At 36.0% G+C, this 19,572-nt stretch overlaps 1 protein-coding gene across 2 annotated transcripts in view; it reads left to right on the top strand.

Annotated features, from left to right (window-relative positions):
* Window positions 1–19,572, top strand: part of GEMIN5 (gem nuclear organelle associated protein 5) — a 48,400-nt gene that overhangs the window by 773 nt on the left and 28,055 nt on the right. For both annotated transcript variants that reach the window (XM_075996245.1, XM_012755472.3), the window contains exons 2-13: window positions 311–471; window positions 1,191–1,372; window positions 4,022–4,173; window positions 4,385–4,504; window positions 6,108–6,240; window positions 7,307–7,472; window positions 8,348–8,560; window positions 9,900–9,985; window positions 14,043–14,125; window positions 15,489–15,625; window positions 16,987–17,060; window positions 17,726–17,907. In XM_075996245.1, the coding sequence (XP_075852360.1) occupies window positions 311–471; window positions 1,191–1,372; window positions 4,022–4,173; window positions 4,385–4,504; window positions 6,108–6,240; window positions 7,307–7,472; window positions 8,348–8,560; window positions 9,900–9,985; window positions 14,043–14,125; window positions 15,489–15,625; window positions 16,987–17,060; window positions 17,726–17,907 (1,689 nt within the window). The remainder of the gene's footprint in view (window positions 1–310; window positions 472–1,190; window positions 1,373–4,021; window positions 4,174–4,384; window positions 4,505–6,107; window positions 6,241–7,306; window positions 7,473–8,347; window positions 8,561–9,899; window positions 9,986–14,042; window positions 14,126–15,488; window positions 15,626–16,986; window positions 17,061–17,725; window positions 17,908–19,572) is intronic.

Genomic DNA, 19,572 nt, shown 5'->3' with positions numbered 1-19,572 from the left:
TAAGTAAGAATCACTTTCACAGTCTTCATTTGAGCTGCTTCCCAGCCTGTGAATTAAGCACAGCAACCGTTATCAACATCATTTTACAGTTGAGAAGCCTGAGGATTAAAGAGATAAAATGGCTTGTCTGAAGTGTCCTAACAGAGCCAATACCAGCACTTGAGAGTTCTGGTAGTGAGTTCGTGTATATTTTTGTTACACCATGGGTTAAGTAACTCCACAGCATCTGCTTCTTCATCATCCAACAACTCTATGATTCATCTAGGAATCTTGGCTAGCACTTTAACCTAGAGTCTCGTTTTGCTTGAAGTCATAGGAGAGTTGGTGGGACACACTGAAAGAGTATCTGGCTTCACATTTTCTCATCACCCTGGTCAATACAACCTGTGTGCCACCAGCTCCGATGATGGGACTGTGAAAATCTGGGATGTAGAGACAAAAACAGTTGTGACAGAACATGCACTCCATCAGGTACGATGGCTTCCTGGTTTCTCGGACTGTTTTTATGTGTCTGTGCTGAGGGTTCTTCTGCTTCAAGTACAGTTTTGCTAGCTCATCTCTGCAAGGCAACTTGTATAATTGTGTTTATTGATTAGATTAAAAAAACAACAACAAAAAAAAACCTCTGTATTGTAGGCCATCTCAACTTTTGTGAAAGGATATGCGTATAAACCAGAGGCTGGCAAACTGCTGTGCCTCCTGTTTTTGCAAGTAGTTCTATTCATTTAAGTCTTGTCAGTGGCTGCTTTCATGCTACAATAGTTGAGTAGATGAAACAAGAACAATATGGCCCTCGAAGTCTAAAACACTTACTCTCTAGTTATTTATATAGCATAGACTTCTGATATAAACTGTAAATGAGTGAATGGAATTCACTTTTAAACTAGATGGTTACTTGATATACCTACCTTTTGAGAGATCAAAGGAAAAGGAAAGACCTATTTAATCTTTGTAAGAACTTTGCATTAAGCTATTAAAGGAAGAAAAATATTTTTAATGATTCTTTGGTCCCCAGTAGTCTAAATTTTCATATCATTTTGTTAATATAGTGTTGCTGTACAAGTAGTGCTAACAGGTATTTATTATGTACCTCTAATGCACCTACCATTATGCTGGTTTACAATATTAAAAAATTAAGTAAAAATTTAGCATTGACAAATGAGAAACCTACACTTTGTTTTGTTTTAAAGCATACGATATCAGCATTGCATTGGTCTCCTCGAGTAAAGGACTTAATAGTATCTGGGGATGAAAAAGGAGTAGTTTTCTGTTACTGGCTTAACAGAAGTGACAGCCAGCACCTCTTCATAGAGCCCAGGACAATTTTCTGTCTTACCTGTTCCCCTCATCATGAAGATTTAATAGCCATTGGGTAAGTACTGTGCCATCTGTTCTGATGATTTATTTTTGTTTATGATCATATTTTACATTTGCTTTACCTTCTCCCATCCTTTCATTCCTCAAAGGAAGCCATCTACAGATGTTAACTGCTTCCCCTGAGCCCTAGGCATCATTTATTCCTGCATATACTTACTATCTCTCTCACTCCCTCTCTTTGTTTTTATTTCTTTGGTTTCCATGATACTGTACTTTCCTTATTCTTCATTTCTCATTCCTCCAGTCAACCTCCAAATGCAGGAAGTGTCCTCTTTCACCTTTTTCTCCCACTATACTGCCCTTAGATATAACATGAACTCCCAGAGTGTCATATGACTCTGCTCTGTCTCTCTCGTTCTGAGCACTCCCTGAAGATTGAGAAAGTGATAGGACATTGAGATCTGTCTCCTCATTGATCACCAGGATTGTTTCACATGAACTGTCTAAGTGGATGTCCCTTTTTCCCTTACCACTTCATGTACTTCTCGCCCAAAGATGTCTTTTCCCTCCACAGTTTGAAGACTTGACATAAACAACTTTACCAGAATGTTGAAGGAGAAAGTCTGACTATAGTGGGTTCAAGAGACTGGGGTGGGGGATAAGGTAATGAGAGTGCAGAGAACTTTTTCCCAAAATTTGTTGTAAAAATTTGCGTAGACATGAAGCCACCAGAATATTAAATGGAAGATACCAAGGACATGTTTTAATACTGCAGGAAGTACACCTTAGAAAGAGGGAGAGCATGTTGCAGGAGTAAACTTAAAAATACAGGAGTGATGTTAAGAAGTAAGGAGGGGATTAGATTCAGATGACAAGTAGAACAGCTGAGAATATGGAAATAGGTACAGGTTGGTGGGTAGAACTGTTTGAAAGAGGAGAATGTTCCATATTATGGCTTCTGATTTTTTTCAGGCATAAGTCAGAATGGTAGAGTTAGGTTCAGGATGGGGCTGTAACTGGATACAGGTAGAAAGTATGAAAACAGCCATCTCACAGTACTAGGAAAATAAACTTACTAAGGGAAGTTTTAGGGCCATTGTTTACTGTTGAGTATCACACTAAGGATCAGGGTCATGAATTTAAAGTAAACTACTCAAACTGATTGAGAAAGGAGATGGTTAGATTGAACCAGGTTTGGGGTTTTGTGGAGTTAATATCCCTGAGGGAGAAAGAGACAAGGGCAATAATAGTGTTTTTCAAAAGTGATTAGAATGATGGATCATGAAATCTGTGCAGCATGGGAGAAGTATAGGGAAACAAGTATGGGTGAGTGATAGTGAAAACGTAAGGGGATCTGTGGATCGGCGGTGTCATGAAACAGGAGCAGTGTTGCAGTGAGGGCACTAGAGTAAGCAGATGGAGGGTCTTCAGTGATTATTCCCAGAAAGTTTGTTTCAGATTTCAAAATTCATTGATCTCATGACAGTTGGATTGTATTACTTGGTGATTTTCGAAGTCTAGTCTTCAAAGATTGACATATTCTATTATTTATTTTTTTTCTTTTTTTGAAATAAAGCACTGCTAGTATTTGTCCCTGGAGATTTGTATAATGTGCAGGAAGTATGAATAGATACAACCTCTTTGGAGAGTGTAATTTTGTACTTTGTAGTAAAGCAAAGATGCACGTATCTTACATCCTGGCAGTTCCATCACTAGGTATCAAACCTGAAATTTTCTTAGGTGTGTACAAGAACGTTAACAGCATTTTTTGTAATTGCAATAAATGGAAGCCCTTCAAAAGGAAAATGAATAAATTGTGGTATATTCACACAATGTAATACTAATACAATAGTATAAATAACTGGCCAGGAACTAGAGTTACATATATCAATATGGATGACTCACAAACAGAATGAGTGAAAAAAGCAAGCTGCAGAAAGACTGCTCAATACCATTTATATGAAGGTTTAAAATATACATCGTATATTGCATATATTAGGAATACCTACAAAGAAAGGCTAGGAATGATACAACACAAAATTCACAAACGGTGATTTACCTCTGGGTATAGGAAGAGAAGAGGTCTGAGAGAGATTTGATTGAGGTGGGATATTAAGAGGACTTAAGCTCTACTGGCAATTATTTTTTTCTTAAACTGGGTGGTAGATACTTTTTTATGTGTGTGAAATAATTCATTTTTAAAAGGCTATTAGTATTTCTCAGTTTCTCCTGAATTCATAAAATGACAGCTTTGGAATATGCAGGTCTGGAGTATAAAGTTCTGTAGCATTTGTTAAGGTCACAGAAAACTAGTATCACTTGTAAAAAGGAGATTTTTTTTTTCAGTGCACTAGGACAAATTTGTCTCTAATTAGAAGAGTTGCTGGACCCCTGTAAGAACTATTTTTTAATAAGTTTGCTCAGAACGAAAGCATGCTCTACTGTTGAGCTTTGTACCAGGCAACATATGCGGTATTACTTAGTGACAAGCATTTGATCAGGAGGAGTGTTTTAACAAAACCAGGAAGCATGAAATGAGCACTTTAGAAAAACAACAAAACAAAACTATTTTTTGTTCCTTTCTCCCCTATCCCAAATGCACCTTTTAGAAATGCACAATGGTAACTTCTAAGCCAGAATGTTTACTAGAGAGACTGTTCTGTCTTCATTTTTCAGTGATATTTATAACTCTTTGTTTTCTCAGCTACAAAGATGGTATAGTGGTTATAATTGATATCAGTAAGAAAGGAGAAGTTATTCACAGGCTTCGAGGCCATGATGATGAAATCCACTCCATAGCCTGGTGTCCCTTGCCTGGTGAAGATTGTTTATCCATAAATCCAGAGGAAAATTCAGGTAGAGTGGATTTAAGGGAGGGTTCAGTACTTATTAGACCTGAGAAACAAAGTGAGTAGAATTGTATCATTTGAATTATATGTAAAACTTTAGATTTTATAGATCAAATATATGAAAAAGATAGCTAAGTTTTGGGAATGCTTGCAAACTAATTTTTCTTTGACAAGTACATGTGTAATGCAAATTAACAAAATCACCATCTCTCTCATAGAAGAACCTGAAATTCTCAATGGGAAAGTTACAGCACAAACTCCAGTGACAAAAGGCTGCTACTTAGCCACTGGAAGTAAAGATCAAACCATTCGAATCTGGAGCTGCTCTAGAGGCCGAGGTAAAATTCGTGTTTGATATTTCTATTGAGATGTAACCTCTGTTGATCCCATAGAAGTAGAAGCCTTTGTTCTGTCTTATTGTCCAGAGGATGTATCATCTGTCTGAAAGCAGTTCATTACTTTTCTGTGCAGAGATTTGCTTCCCCAGTTGAGCCTGGGCTAGTAGAACTCTCTGTTCTCTGAATATCTGGCTTTAAAGTTGGAGATGAGGGTTTCTGATGCATTGTAGGAGAAGGCAAGGACCCCTGCTTTGTAGAAGGATCCCTGTTTGCCACGAACAGCAAGATATCCGTTATAAGAAAAGGAATATTAGAACATAGCAGGGTCTGGATCAGAGGAATGGAAAAGGTCTCTGTAGTTAGAGCTTTTAATACACAAATGCAGAATAAATAATATACACTCAGCATAGAACCCTATGTTTAAATGTCAAATCTTAGTGTATCCAAATTATGGAGACCCTCAGTCATTTAGCTTTCCCAAGCTTCTTTTTGACACAACTTTTACCTTTAAGCTTATAAATTGAGAGAAACTCTAGGCAGAATGAATATTACCTTTATAATAAAAAATATCACCTTTCTCTTTTTAGTGGCTTCTCTTCTTTCTCCATTTTCCCCCAATTTTTTAAATTGTGGTAAAAATACATATACTATAAAATTTATCATCTTAACCGCTTTTGAATGTACATTTAAGTGGTAATATACATTTGTAATGTTATGCAGCCATCATCACCACCCATCTCCAGAACTCTTTTGATCTTGTAAAATTGAAACTCTGTACCCATTAGACAGTAACTCTCCATTCCCCTTCCCGTTCCATTGACTTCATCAGTGGTAACTAATAGTATAATTTTGGAAGACAGAACTTTTTTAAGGTTTGTAGACTATTTTGAGCATGCTATAATTAAAACTCCAAGTGGGAATATCAGGCTGAGAATCCCTCCAGAATGGTAACCTCAAACAATGTATGTCTAGTATAGTGGCCTTTAATTGTGGTTGTGCAGCAGAATCACCTGAAGAGTTTTGGAAAAGGTAGATTTCTGGACCCTACCTCAGATCTACTGAATCAGAATCTCTAGGGGTTGGGCCCTGGCATTTATTTTTAAAAGCTTCACCTGTGGTTCTGATACATGATACAGATTAAGAACCACTGGTTAGTAGCGTGTCGACAGTTGGCGGGGAGGGGGAATAAAGAAATTTCCCTGCCACAACATGTTGACTGCCAAAATTTCCTCTTTGTTGGATTTCTTGCCAGCTAGAAGTAATCCCAATCTCTGTCTTTCCAACTTTGGCTTGTGTTACCACTTTTGGATGTATAGCCTGGTTGGGTTACCACGTGGTTTCTCAATTCTGCTTGGGAACTCATTTTCTCCGACAAAAAGTATTCTTAACATATGTGACAGCCTATAAGACCTTATTTGATATAAATGTAGCTAGACTAGTATTAACCACTATTTATAATATTTCCATGGGAAAATGAGATCTAAATTCTAAGTAACCAGACTAACAAACTTTTAAACCATGGACTGTGTATTGTGAACTGCTGGTGACTTCACGCATGTAGTTCATCGTCTTGACTGCCCAGTGACCTTCTTTTAATCTGCAGGGGTGATGATTTTGAAATTGCCCTTTCTGAAAAGAAGAGGAGGAGGTATAGACCCAACTGTTAAGGAGCGCCTTTGGTTGACACTCCATTGGTCCAGTAATCAACCAACACAGCTGGTATCTAGCTGTTTTGGGTAAGTCTTTTTTGGTTATGTTTTCTCAAATATATATTTGTTTTCCTGTTTGACCTCAGGTATTCCTAGGCTTCTCTTTGCAGATACAAAAGGTAGAGAAAGTAATGGCCAAAGCTTATATTCTGGTGGGCCATTTGAAATGGAAAAATCATGTGACTAATACCTGTGCTGTCTACTGAAAGAGTTGTAAAAACATCAAATAAGTGTAGCCTGATGGTTAAGAGTGTGGAATCTGAAGTCAGGCCAAACTAAATTTCAGACTCAATCTGTTATTAATGCTTACCTCCTTGTGGTCATGATCAAGACCGTTTACTTTTCTTTTTTTTTTGAGACAGAGTCTCACTTTGTTGCCCAGGCTAGAGTGAGTGCCGTGGCGTCAGCCTGGCTCACAGCAACCTCAATCTCCGGGGCTCTGCGATCCTACTGCCTCAGCCTCCCGAGTAGCTGGGACTACAGGCATGCGCCACCATGCCCGGCTAATTTTTTGTATATATATTTTCAGTTGGTCAATTAATTTATTTCTATTTTTGGTAGAGACGGGGTCTCGCTCAGGCTGGTTTCAAACTCCTGACCTTGAGCAATCCGCCCGCCTCGGCCTCCCAAAGTGCTAGGATTACAGGCGTGAGCCACCACGCCCGGCCTGTTTACTTTTCTGAACATCATTCACTTTGTACATAGAAAGGACAGACAGCTATAATATTTTCCATCTCTTAGGATGGTTATGGCTATCCAATAAATAAAATTTATTAAGCACCTGCTTCCAGTTGCTGTAGATTATAAGTGCATTTAACAAAATCCCTGCTTTTAAATGAGGTAATAGAGTAAAGCACATAGAAATCCCCTAAAAATATTAACCATGGCCCTACGTCCCCACCACCCCAAAAGGAGATCTATCTTAAAGCTTTGGGTACTATGCAAATTTTGAATTTTATAATTAAAGCTATTAGAGAAATCTGTTTAAAAGATAGTCTGATACATTCTTATGATTCAAAAAGAAACTGGCTAAACAGTCACTTGTTTTTATATTGCTTGAGGAAGAATTAATGCTTATATCTTTCCTTCACAGAGGCGAACTGCTGCTATGGGATCTCACCCAGTCCTGGAGACGGAAGTACGCCCTCTTTAGTGCTTCATCAGAAGGGCTAAATCATTCAAGAATTGTGTTTAATTTATGTCCTTTACAAACTGAGGATGGCAAACAGCTGCTACTTTCCACATCCATGGATAGAGATGTAAGAACTGCTTATTTGTGTGTTCAGCATTATAGAATAGTGATTTACAAATTGGGGGGAATTAGAGGGCTTTTTCAAATCACCCGTCAGTCTTTACACCCCACTGCTGGCTCCAATTTCAGAGTTACGGTTACTGATCAACACTAAATATATCAACAGTATAGAAGGAGGGGAAATACGAGGAACCACCAAGATGCTTTTTCTGTTAAAGCAGACTTAACAAAGAAGAGTAGATGTGTCTAGGGAGGTATGTGTGAGATCCTCATGCTGTGGTTTATCTTAGTCTATAGTTTAGGTCTTGGTTTGATCTCTCTGAGAGAGAATTGGCTTTATATTAATATGATAGTCTGTAACGTTACTTCTTTGCAGTTAAGCTAGGTGTATTTGATAGACTTTGTTTTCCCCCACGTCCTTGTGTTAAACAAGTGATGATTAAAAATGTGTCCTTCCTTTTTTCCCTGGACATGATGAGATATTTTCCTTTTTAAGATAGCAATTCTATGATTTTTTCCACTATACAGAGGCCTTCTTCATCATTAGAGTTTGCTGAATGAGGTTACCAATACCAATTCCTAATGGAATGGAAAAACTACTGAACTCTGGGAGATAGGAGGCATGGGCTCTGATTTATTTAATGTGTGACCCTAAATTCACTTGACATCCCTGGGAATAAATATATTCCAAGATCCTATTGAGCTGTGTAATTATTTCTGATATTTTTTCTAAGAGATACTTTTTCTAATTCCTACGGGAAGATTTAAAATGACATTATCCTTACCCATTCTTTGAGTCTATTTTATTTGAAATATGGATTCTTTTTCTTATTTCTCTGCTGTTTTTATGTATAGACCCTTACCCTTACTTAATCTTTTCAGATAAAATGTTGGGACATGGCCACGCTGGAGTGCTGTTGGACCCTGCCTTCCCTTGGTGGGTTTGCCTACAGCCTGGCTTTCTCTCCTGTGGACCCAGGCTGTTTGGCCATAGGCGTTGGGGATGGCATGATCCGTGTGTGGAATACACTCTCCATAAAGAACAACTATGATGTGAGAAATTTTTGGCAAGGTGTCAAGTCCAAAGTCACAGCGGTAAGAGTGCTTTCTTTGAGCTTGTTTTGAAGTTTTTTTCAAATAGTTCTTTTATAGAGAATATCTGTTCATTTAAATGAACTCTGTTGGGAATCAAAAGTTGTTTAAAGGTATTTTCAATGAAGTTTGAAACTAGGAAAGCATAAGGACCCTCTAACCAAATCCCTTATCCCCAAATTCAGAATTATAAAGGCTTCATTCATCTCACCATGTTTTCTTTTTCTTTCTTTCTTTCTTTTTTTTTTTTTTTTTTGAGACAGAGTCTCACTTTCTGCCCAGGCTAGAGTGAGTGCCATGGCATCAGCCTAGCTCACAGCAACCTGAAACTCTGGGGCTCAAGCGATCCTACTGCCTCAGCCTCCTGAGTAGCTGAGACTACAGGCATGTGCCACCATGCCCGGCTAATTTTTTGTGTATATATTTTTAGTTGGTCAATTAATTTCTTTCTATTTTTAGTAGAGATGGGGTCTTGCTCAGGCTGGTTTCCAACTCCTGACCTCAAGCGATCAACCTTAGCCTCCCAGAGTGCTAGGATTACAGGCGTGAGCCACCACGCCTGGCCACCATGTTTTCTAATAGTAAAAAATTAGAAATAACCTGAATGTGTGTTCATAAAAGATACATTAAGTTATAACCACATGTTGGAATGGCATTGAACTATTAAAAATGATAACACAGATTCTTTGATATGGAAAGATGTTATAAATGATTCATGAAAAATACAAATTATAAAACATGGAATGCAGGTTATAAAACAGTATATGTAATTTTTTGTTTGCTTTTCTATAAAATGATACCACTGTTGTAGCTATTTAGTCTAAAAGCAATAAATGTACTTTAAAAAGAAAATCAAACAATACAAAAGTATAGAAAGCAAACATTTTTTTCTTATCTTCCACTCCATTCCCCTACTTCTGTAATCCAGAGAACCACTATTGATAATTTATAATATGTCTTTCCAAATTATCTTAATTATTAGTAGAATCATATTTTCTAAATTGTTCTAGAATATTTTATTCCCACTCCATAGTGTATCGTGTACATCATTTAAATGTTTAAACCTGTCTTTTCAATTTAGTATATCTAAGTTTACTCATGAAAATGTCTGGAAAAAGAGAAACAAAGTTGACAATGGGGTTTTTTAAAAATAGTGAGATTACAGGTCACTTTCACTGTGTCTTTAAAGTTCTTTGTCTTTCTCTTTTAAATATTGAGAATTAGAAGAAATCAAGAGCAGGAAAGTTTCCCATTTGAATGTTTGAAGGATAATGTGAGGATTCCCTTAACTTTATGCCCCTTTTCCTACATATTCTCACTTCTGAACTCTTTTTTTTTTTAGCTGTGCTGGCATCCAACCAAGGAAGGTTGCTTAGCTTTTGGAACTGATGATGGAAAAGTGGGATTATATGACACCTACTCCAACAAGTAAGAAATCAGTGATTCTTGGTTTTAGCTCATTGACCAAAATGTCCATGATAGATTTAATGTTGAGTTCATAAACTGGATGTACATCAGAATTGCATAGAAGGCTTTTTAAAAATAAGATTCTGGCTCTGAGACAAGTGCAAAGCTTGCCATTTTATTTTTAAAAATTATTTTCAGCTGATGATGGTTCCGCCCATCTGACCCTTAGGCACATGTTTTCACAAAATTTTTCAGGCATACAAGAAAGTTGAAAGACTGGTACAAAGAATATCTGTGTACCTTCCATCTAGATTCACCACGTGTTAACATTTTGCCATTCTTATTTTATCTGTGTGTCTACATATATGTGTTTTATCTAAAACATATGAAATGAACCTGACTACATCATGACTCTTCTCCCTTAAAATTCAAAGACTAAAGACATTCTATGTAACCACAATATCCTAGTCACACTTAACCACTTCTGTACAGTGCTCACCGGTCGCAAAACCTTGCCCACAGCCGGGCGCATGGTGGCTCACGCCTGTAATCCTAGCTCTCTGGGAGGCCGAGGCGGGCGGATTGCTCGAGGTCAGGAGTTCAAAACCAGCCTGAGCAAGAGTGAGACCCCGTCTCTACTATAAATAGAAAGAAATTAATTGGCCAACTGATATATATATTAAAAAAAAAAAATTAGCCGGGCATGGTGGCACATGCCTGTAGTCCCAGCTACTCGGGAGGCTGAGGCAGTAGGATCGCTTGAGCCCAGGAGTTTGAGGTTGCTGTGAGCTAGGCTGACGCCAAGGCACTCACTCTAGCCTGGGCAACAAAGTGAGACTCTGTCTCAAAAAAAAAAAAAAAAAAAAAAACCTTGCCCACAGTACGCACAATAGTTTGTGCTATGCATTGACGACGAATCCATTTTGGTCTTGTGTGATGAGGAAAGCTTTAAAGCACTGAAAGCTTGTTTTACTTTACAGGCAACTTTACTTGTAATGTAAATCAGAATAGGTAACATGCATATATGTTTTTATTACGTTATTTTTAAATGTTCACAAGTTTATTTTGATAAACGAAAAATTAGAAAAGTCAATTCAAAATTATAGACTAAAGTTGACGCTCAGCTGTGCGCCTTCATACCACAGTTGTCGGCTACAGTCGATGCTCAGCTGGGCACGTTCATCTGTGGCTATCGACTATAGTCGATGCTCGAACCAAAGTGGTTAAGAAAATTAACAGTAATTTTATAATATTATTTCATATCCAGTCCATGTACAAGTTTCCTCAGTTGATCCAAAAATGTTTTTTCTAGTTCTCTTTTTTTCAAATTAGTTTTCAGTTAAGGTTCATACATTGTGCATTTGTTATATCTCTTTAATCTCATACTGTAAAATAACGTCCCCCACTTCTTTCCTTTCTGTGACATTGCCTTTTCAATTTGAAGACTCCAGATAAGTTGATTGGTAAACTATTGTACATTTTGGACTTATCTAATTACTTCCTTATGGAAGTAACTCTAACCCATTTCTCTACTTCCTATACTTCCTGTAAACTAGAAGTTACGTCTAAAGCTGCATTGTCCATTACAATCGTCATTAGCCATAGGTGAGTACTGAGCACTTGAAAGTTGGCAAGTCCAAACTGAAATGTGCTATAAATGTAAAATACACATCAGAGTTCAAAGTCTTAGTATTTTAAAAAAGAATATAAAATATCTCAATCTCAGTAATTATTTTATTTTAATTACATTTTAAATAATACTTTTAGTTCATTGATTCAAATAAAATGTTATTAAAACTGAATTTCTGTTTTTAACGTGGCTACTAGAAAGCTATAGGTTACATTACATTTGTGATTTGTATTTATGGCTCACATTATATATCTATTGAACACAGCCGCTCTAGAGGCTTGATTGGAGTCCAAACCATTGTTGTTCAGTTTGGTAGGCACATGTAAGCTATTTATACTTACAATAATTAAAGTTAAATAAAATTAGAAATTCAATTCCTCAGTTACACTACCCATATTTCAAATGCATAAGAACCATCTGTGGCTAATGGCTACCTTATTAAAGAGCACTGTTCTAGACCAGGGGTTGGTGAATTATCCTCCATGAGTTAAAGATGGTTTTACCTTTTTAAGTAGTTGCAGAGAAAAATCAAAAAGGAATGTTACATCACATGTGAAGATTAAATAAAATCAGATTTCAGTGTCTTTAAATAAAGTTTTATTGGAACACAGTGACATTCTTTGTTTATATTCTGTCTGGCTGCTTTCATACTACCACAGCAGAGTCAGAGTAGTTTTGGCGGAGACCACATGGCTCAGAAAGCCCAAAATATGTACAGAAAAGTTTGCCTACCTCTGTCCTAGATTCACTTCTAAGTGAGAGTCATTTATTTTACTGCAGAGCTGACCTCCTATTTATATATAGTTCTTTAAGTACTCATGTAGTACCTACGTCAGTTGACTGTTTTTTAATTGTCAAAAAATACATACTATTTTGGCTGGGCGTGGTGCCTCACGCCTGTAATCCTAGCACTCTGGGAGGCCGAGATGGGCGGATTGCTCAAGGTCAGGAGTTTGAAACCAGCCTGAGCGAGACCCCGTCTCTACCAAAAATAGAAAGAAATTAATTGACCAACTAAAATTACATATAAAAAAAATTAGCTAGGCATAGTGGTGCATGCCTGTAGTCCCAGCTACTCGGGAGGCTGAGGCAGAAGGATCACTTGAGGCCAGGAGATTGAGGTTGCTGTGAGCTAGGCTGATGCCACGGCACTCACTCTAGCCTGGGCAACAAAGTGAGACTCTGTCTCAAAATAAAATAAAATAAAATAAAATAATATATATATATATACACACACACACACACACACATATACATACACACACACTATTTTAAAGATTTATGCACTAAAGATTTATTTAAAATATACTCTTTGTTTTGTTCTTCACTGCCCCATATGATCTACAAGAAAAAAACAGCCTTTTTGTTTTTTTCTGTCCTGAGATGACGTCTCACTATTGCCCAGGCTGGACTCAAACTCCTAGGCTAGAGTAATCATCCCACCTCAGCCTCCCAAGTAACTGGGACTATAGGCATGCACTGCGACAGCCAGCTTTACACTGTTTTTATTTAACAAAATAATATATTAATTTAAGTAGCTCTATATCATCACAAAATTGCTAGTTCTGTTGAATTAATATCCTCTGGTTATTATAAGCAGAATATTCAGACTAATACTGGAAAAGGAATATAGTAGGGGACGGGATATTGCTATAGAGATATTGTTAGGCATTCAGCCGGAACTGCTTATTCTGTTTCTTCTAGCCAGAGAAATTGTGGTTCATCATCTAGAATGATCACTATATATTTTTCAGATACATAGAAATAAAGTCATCAGCTAATTCAGTCATAGGTTCTGGAATTCTAAAATTGTGCAAAGAATATAATCTGCATTAAACATCATAACAGTGCTGCCCTTTTTTTCCCCCTACAAAGCTAAGCATTCTTTACTAACACATCACATATCATTATCACCACAACAACGTTAGAAAATATTCTTAGGGGGGAGGGGAGGCATGGGCAATATATGTAACCTTAACATTTGTACCCCCATAATATGCCGAAATAATAAAAAAGAAAGAAAGAAAGAAAATATTCTTAAAGGCAAGGCTTCTTTAAAAGACAGTCAAAACTTTAAAATTTGTCTACTCTGAAATCTTGTTTCAGTTTAAGAATGTTAATGGCGCAGGGTAAGTCTAAAATGACTTCTAGTCTTTTACTTGACTATAACGCAAATACATTTGAATGGAAACATGTGCACTGGCCAAATAGGTGAGAGTAACATTTTTTTTTTCTGGGTAAAGCACATTCAGGACTTAATTATTTGGTATGTTATTTAACTCTGCAATCAACTATTTGGAGAAAGATACAGTTAAATTGTTTTCCTCCAATATCAGCAAGTAAGTTTATAACAGGGAACTTTTAGTAAAAGACGGTCTGTTTCCACTATGCCTTTTTGTTTAAATCTTTCTTTTTGTTCTCTCTCCTCCCCACCCCCCGCCAAAAAAGACCTCCACAGATTTCTAGCACATATCATAAGAAGACTGTGTACACATTGGCCTGGGGGCCACCAGTACCCCCTATGTCACTTGGTAAGTGTCTAGACCATTCTAATTTTTATTATGTTTCTTTTTTTCTTTTTAATTTTTTTTTTTTCCTTATAAGCCATGGCAGGGAGTCTGGGCCATTCGATAACAAATGAGAGTGTTCTCTTTCTTTCGGTTTAATCCTGATATATTAAAGCTGGAAAGAGTCATAAATATATTAAAGCTGGAAAGAGTCATAAATGTGCAGTGACTGCTTATGCGGGGTGCTATGTCCCCAGGGGCTCTTGAAGACAATAGTGGCAGGTGATAAATCAGAATCACTGGGAGAAACCACCCATAATAAGCTTCCCCAAACTCTAACTGAAGGCTTGTTTCTTTTCTGTGAACTAAACCTTTTCATTGTACATATAGTTTTCTTGTGCTGGATCCTGAAACCCAGTCTGATATTCTTCGCTAAAACTTGCCGTCATTTTTTAATTTTGTCAGAATTAGGATGTTATTTCAGTATATTAATGGAATAATGATCATTTGTTTTCAACCACAGTTAAAGCAAACCTAGAATTTCTAAAATGATCGCTTACCTCTGATTCAACGTTTTTCCCCTTTCCCTCTTCTAGCCCCTCAGCCTTGTCTTTCTTATCTGTAATATAATGGGTCTTTCATAATATCTTTTAAAATGAGTGTCTTCAACAGAAGTCTCCGATAAACTTTTCTTAGCCATCTGTGATGAAACATCTCTAATTTTCATAGGGATTGCATCATATAAAGAGGATAAATAGTATAAATCATCAGAACTCAAGCAGCATTGGAATTTATAGTTCATTCAATGAATGTTTATTGGGTACTTGATTTGTTATCTGGCAGTGGTGAAAATAAAACTTGCCCTTACAGAAACCCACCAGAACCACTGTTTGCTTCATAAAAATTAACATGAGGATTTTGGGAATACTAAGGAAATCACTGCTTTGAGGACAGCTCCCTACAGTTAGTCATAGGAAACTCCATAATCCCCCAGCTCCATATATTTAAATGCCCCCAAAATAGAGTACTTATTTGTGAAGAATAAGCAAATTCTCAAAAGCTTTGTTTTAAGAATGTATATATGTATGTATGTTTTCTGATCCCAGCTTTGGCTCCCCTATGTACTAACATTTTGAATGCCAGAAGAATGTTTAAAGCAAATATGTTATATCAGAAATTAACATAGAATTGCAGTAGTGTATGTTTTTCTCCTCTCCCAACAACTGTGTGCAGATGGAAAGAACAGTGACTTTATTCTAATGTATTAGAATTTTTAAATATAAAATTCTTTTAAAACAACTTAGAATGATCTGGTCATACTATAGCAACAAATAGCTAAGCTGGTGAAGTACAAAACTGATAAACTTTCTTTTCTTGTTTCATATAGGAGGAGAAGGAGATAGACCTTCCCTTACTTTATATAGCTGTGGAGGGGAAGGGATTGTGTTACAGCATAACCCCTGGAAGCTTAATGGAGAGGCCTTTGATATCAACAAGCTCATCAGGGACACTAATTCAATCAAAGTGAGTTCCCGTGGTCCTCAGTCTTTTCTTTTTATATTTTTTCATTACCACAGTTATTCAAGTAGGAGACTCAGTCTTTTCTTGAACTCTCAATATCACAGGTTCCTCTCGGTTTCCCATCTTGCATAATAAATGTCATTATTAGAGATATCTATCATGCTAAGTCATATTTCTTAGATGTTCTTATAAATGAATTTGTGGGTTATAACATATATCTTAGGAATGTTTATCCTGGAGTAAAATAAAGAGCTACCCCCAAAAAAGTTTTTTCTCAAGTGCAATGATGATTTATTATCATAAACGTTCAGATTTTACATATAAAGTATCCTTTTCAAGCCAACCACTTTAAACAAAGTGATGCCATAGTAAGAATAACTTTACGGTGTAGTGTCCAAATGTAGCTGCAAGGTGTGTTCCTCAAGAAAAAATTATTATTTTGTTTTTAATTTTTTAGTGCAATAATTTTAAATATACACAAAAGCTACAGAAATAATGCCCATAATTCCTGTATATCTTTTACCCAGATTCCCATATTTAATCTCATTTGCTTTACCATTCTATCAATATATCTGTATGCCAGACTGTCTTTTAAAGTCAGACCTTAAATACTGAGATTTCCTTACCCTTTCAAATGAGCATTTTTGAATTTTTGCTCATTATTTTTGTATGGCTGGCATAAAAGTAACATTTAGTCATAATTGAATTATGTTTTTTAATTATATGCCTTCATTATTATCTAAACCTTAACATTAATAAATAAGAAAGAGAAAATTCCTGTTCCTAAGAAACTTTTAATTTAGTGGCAGTTGAACATATGGATCAGTTCATACTAGGAGTCTGGGCTAGAAATAGAAATTTGAAATCCACATAAATGATAGATGAAAAAGCTGTGGGTGTGTGTATGAAGTGGGCTAAAGAGAAAAGAAGAGGGCCCAGGCAAGCCTTGGGGAGCACCAACATGTAGAGGTAGGAGGAAAATGATTCTGGAAAAGCAGCTTTGAAAGGGATAGGAAGAAAACAAAGAGAATGTGTATAGCTTTTGTTAAGGACCATGACCCCCATATTGTCAAAGCCAGTGGACACATTTCTTTATTGTGAGATAGAATTTCACAAGGTGAAACATTGTAGACATGTAGTGCTTATTGGCCTCTCTTTTCTGTCTCAATTAGGAAATTATTATAGAATACTTGTTCTTAGTAATTCTTTGACTAATTATGTAGATTATTTACAAGAATTGCTGTTGTATAATTGGCACATTTTTTAACTCTAGGGATTCTTTTTCTCATGCTGTCATCATTGATTTGTATGATGTGTAGAGAGAGCAATGTTTATAGTCAAGATTGGTTTGTTTTGCTTTCTAGTACAAAATGCCAGTACACACAGAGATCAGCTGGAAAGCAGATGGCAAAATCATGGCTCTTGGCAATGAAGATGGGTATGTATTTGTTTCTTTAAAAAAATGTGTAGTTGCACATATATTTGATGGCAAGCTGGCTAGCTAATGCCATCTGTAATATTAGTTAGGGAACCCCAGTTGTATTTGGTATTCTGATTTATCCTTGATATCATTGACTGATCTAGCTCTCTCCATCTTTGAGAACTATGGAATTGTTTGGATATTTTCAGGCCAGAGAGAGTATTTGGCTGCTCTGTGTTTTGGCTGTTCTATGCCTCACAAAGTGCTCATCTCCTGTATTGAACTGCCTAAATCTCACTTTGTTTTTTTAAAGTAAGCCTAGGCAGCAGTGTTCTTTAGGTCTCACTATGTCCTATCCAACGTTGATTATAGTAACTTAGTCCTAATTCAGCCACTGGTTTATTAATTCTTTCAGCTTCTCCCTATCACTATTTATTGTGAATGCCTGATAAATATAACTTCTCAAGGATTGTTAAAATTTTTAAAAGCTAAATATACTTGTTGAGAGAATAACTTACTGTGCCTCGTTCCTTATGAGAGAATGACCTTTGCAGTGAAAGAAAGAGTTATCCTAGTTCATCTCATCTTTCCTTGACTAATGGAATGAGGAAGATGTCTGTTTGCCTTAGACTATAATTTTGACCATTCATCCTTCCATCTTGTTTTGGTGTTTCTTATTTCAGATCAATAGAAATATTTCAAGTTCCCAACTTGAAACTGATCTGCACCATCCAGCAGCATCACAAGCTTGTGAATACAATTAGCTGGCATCATGAGCATGGCAGCCAGCCAGAGCTGTGCTATCTGATGGCCTCTGGCTCCAACAATGCAGTCATTTATGTGCACAACCTGAAGACTGTCATAGGTAACTTTGGTTTCTTCCTTATTGGGGATGATACCATGTGTTCAGCTACTTTGGATTGTAATCTGTGTCCCTTTCTTATTTTTGGCATTAAAATAAATATTCTATTATGTTTTTTGTTCTCAAAGGTAATATAGTCATCTGATTTCAAACATGACAAAAATGTTAACTTAGAAAATGAAGTTTTCCCCATGATCCCATTCCTCAATAAGAACCAATGTTATTAGTTTGCTATATGTTTTCTCCAAATTTTATAAAGTGTTTATTAACTACATATATGTATATGTTAGTATGTAGGTTTGCATTGCTCTGTATGTGTGAGAACAATCATCTTTACCTCTCTAAAAAGAAATCATTGTATGTATACTACTGGTAATTTTTTTTCTCTAAATATCTTGGACATCTTTTTATGTCAGTACATAAAAATCTGTCTTACTGCTATTAACAAATAACTGTATATTCCATTATATAGGCAGAGTATAATCCACAATTGACTGACATTTAAATTATTTACACTTTTTATAATTTAAGTAATATTACAGTGAATAGCCTTATACATATATCTTCATAAATATAAATAAATCATTTTCTTAAAGAAAATTTCTGAAAGTGGATTTGCTAGGTAAAAAGATGTATAGTTTTTTTTAATTTAATATATTTTTAAATTATTATTATATATAGTTTTTTTATAGTTACTCCCTATAGTTTTTTTATAGTTACTTGTAAGTGGCTCTCTAGAAAGATTATACCATTTTAGATTCTCTCCAGTAGTGTTTGATTGTTACACACGTAACACACACCCCATTCCAATGTTTCATTGCATCTGATTCTCTTAACCCTGTGAGGGTAGGTACTGTTATCCTCATTTTCCCAATGATTAAATTGAGGCCAAGAGAGGTTAGCTGACTTCTTTAAGTACCACAGCTAGTACATGATAGAGCCTAGATTCAAGCTCACACTGTCTAATTGCAGAGTCTGCATGTATAATAGCAAGTGCTATTCCCTGCCTGATAGGTTAACTTTCATATGTATGTGACTTATTCTTTAAGGCATCTTAAATTTCTTTGAATCCCCTTTAGCACTTAGGAGAACCATAGTAGGTGGTCAGAAGAGCCTTTTTGTTTTTTTAATGTGAGGGAAATGGGATACATTTTTTCCCTAATATGATTAAATTATAATCTGAGGCTAAACTATTTCAGAGTGCTGCAAAGTATGTGTTCTCTGCCATAGTGAAAATAGTTGACATTTTAAATTTTTCTAGAACTAACTTCCAGTGGTTTTCAGAGGATTCTATTTGTAACAAAGAAAATTTTTTTGGCTCCAGCAGTAGGTCCCCCAAGTGTAAAGCGATATGGGAAAAATATTAAAGTGTAGATATGTTTTTTCCAATAATAAATAGTAGGCAGTGTATAACTAATGAGCATATGTTATTGATATATTAATATATATTTGGGGGGTAGATTAAACTATTGTACATTCATAAACATATACACAAAATAAAACAAATGTGACAAAATATTAAAAATTATCAATTTAGGAAAGGGTATATGGGAGTACTTTGTACTAGTCTTGAAACTTTAAGTCTGAATTATTTCAAAATAAGGTAAAAATAAAATGAAACTGATTTGGGCAGTTTTCTTCTTTTTTCTACTACTTAGTAGATATGAA

The sequence above is a fragment of the Microcebus murinus genome, chromosome 21 (assembly GCF_040939455.1).
Source record: "Microcebus murinus isolate Inina chromosome 21, M.murinus_Inina_mat1.0, whole genome shotgun sequence".
Classification (NCBI taxonomy): Eukaryota; Metazoa; Chordata; class Mammalia; order Primates; family Cheirogaleidae; genus Microcebus; species Microcebus murinus.
The sequence above is the reverse complement of the archived record's forward strand: the minus strand, read 5'-3'. Positions and strand labels throughout refer to the sequence as shown.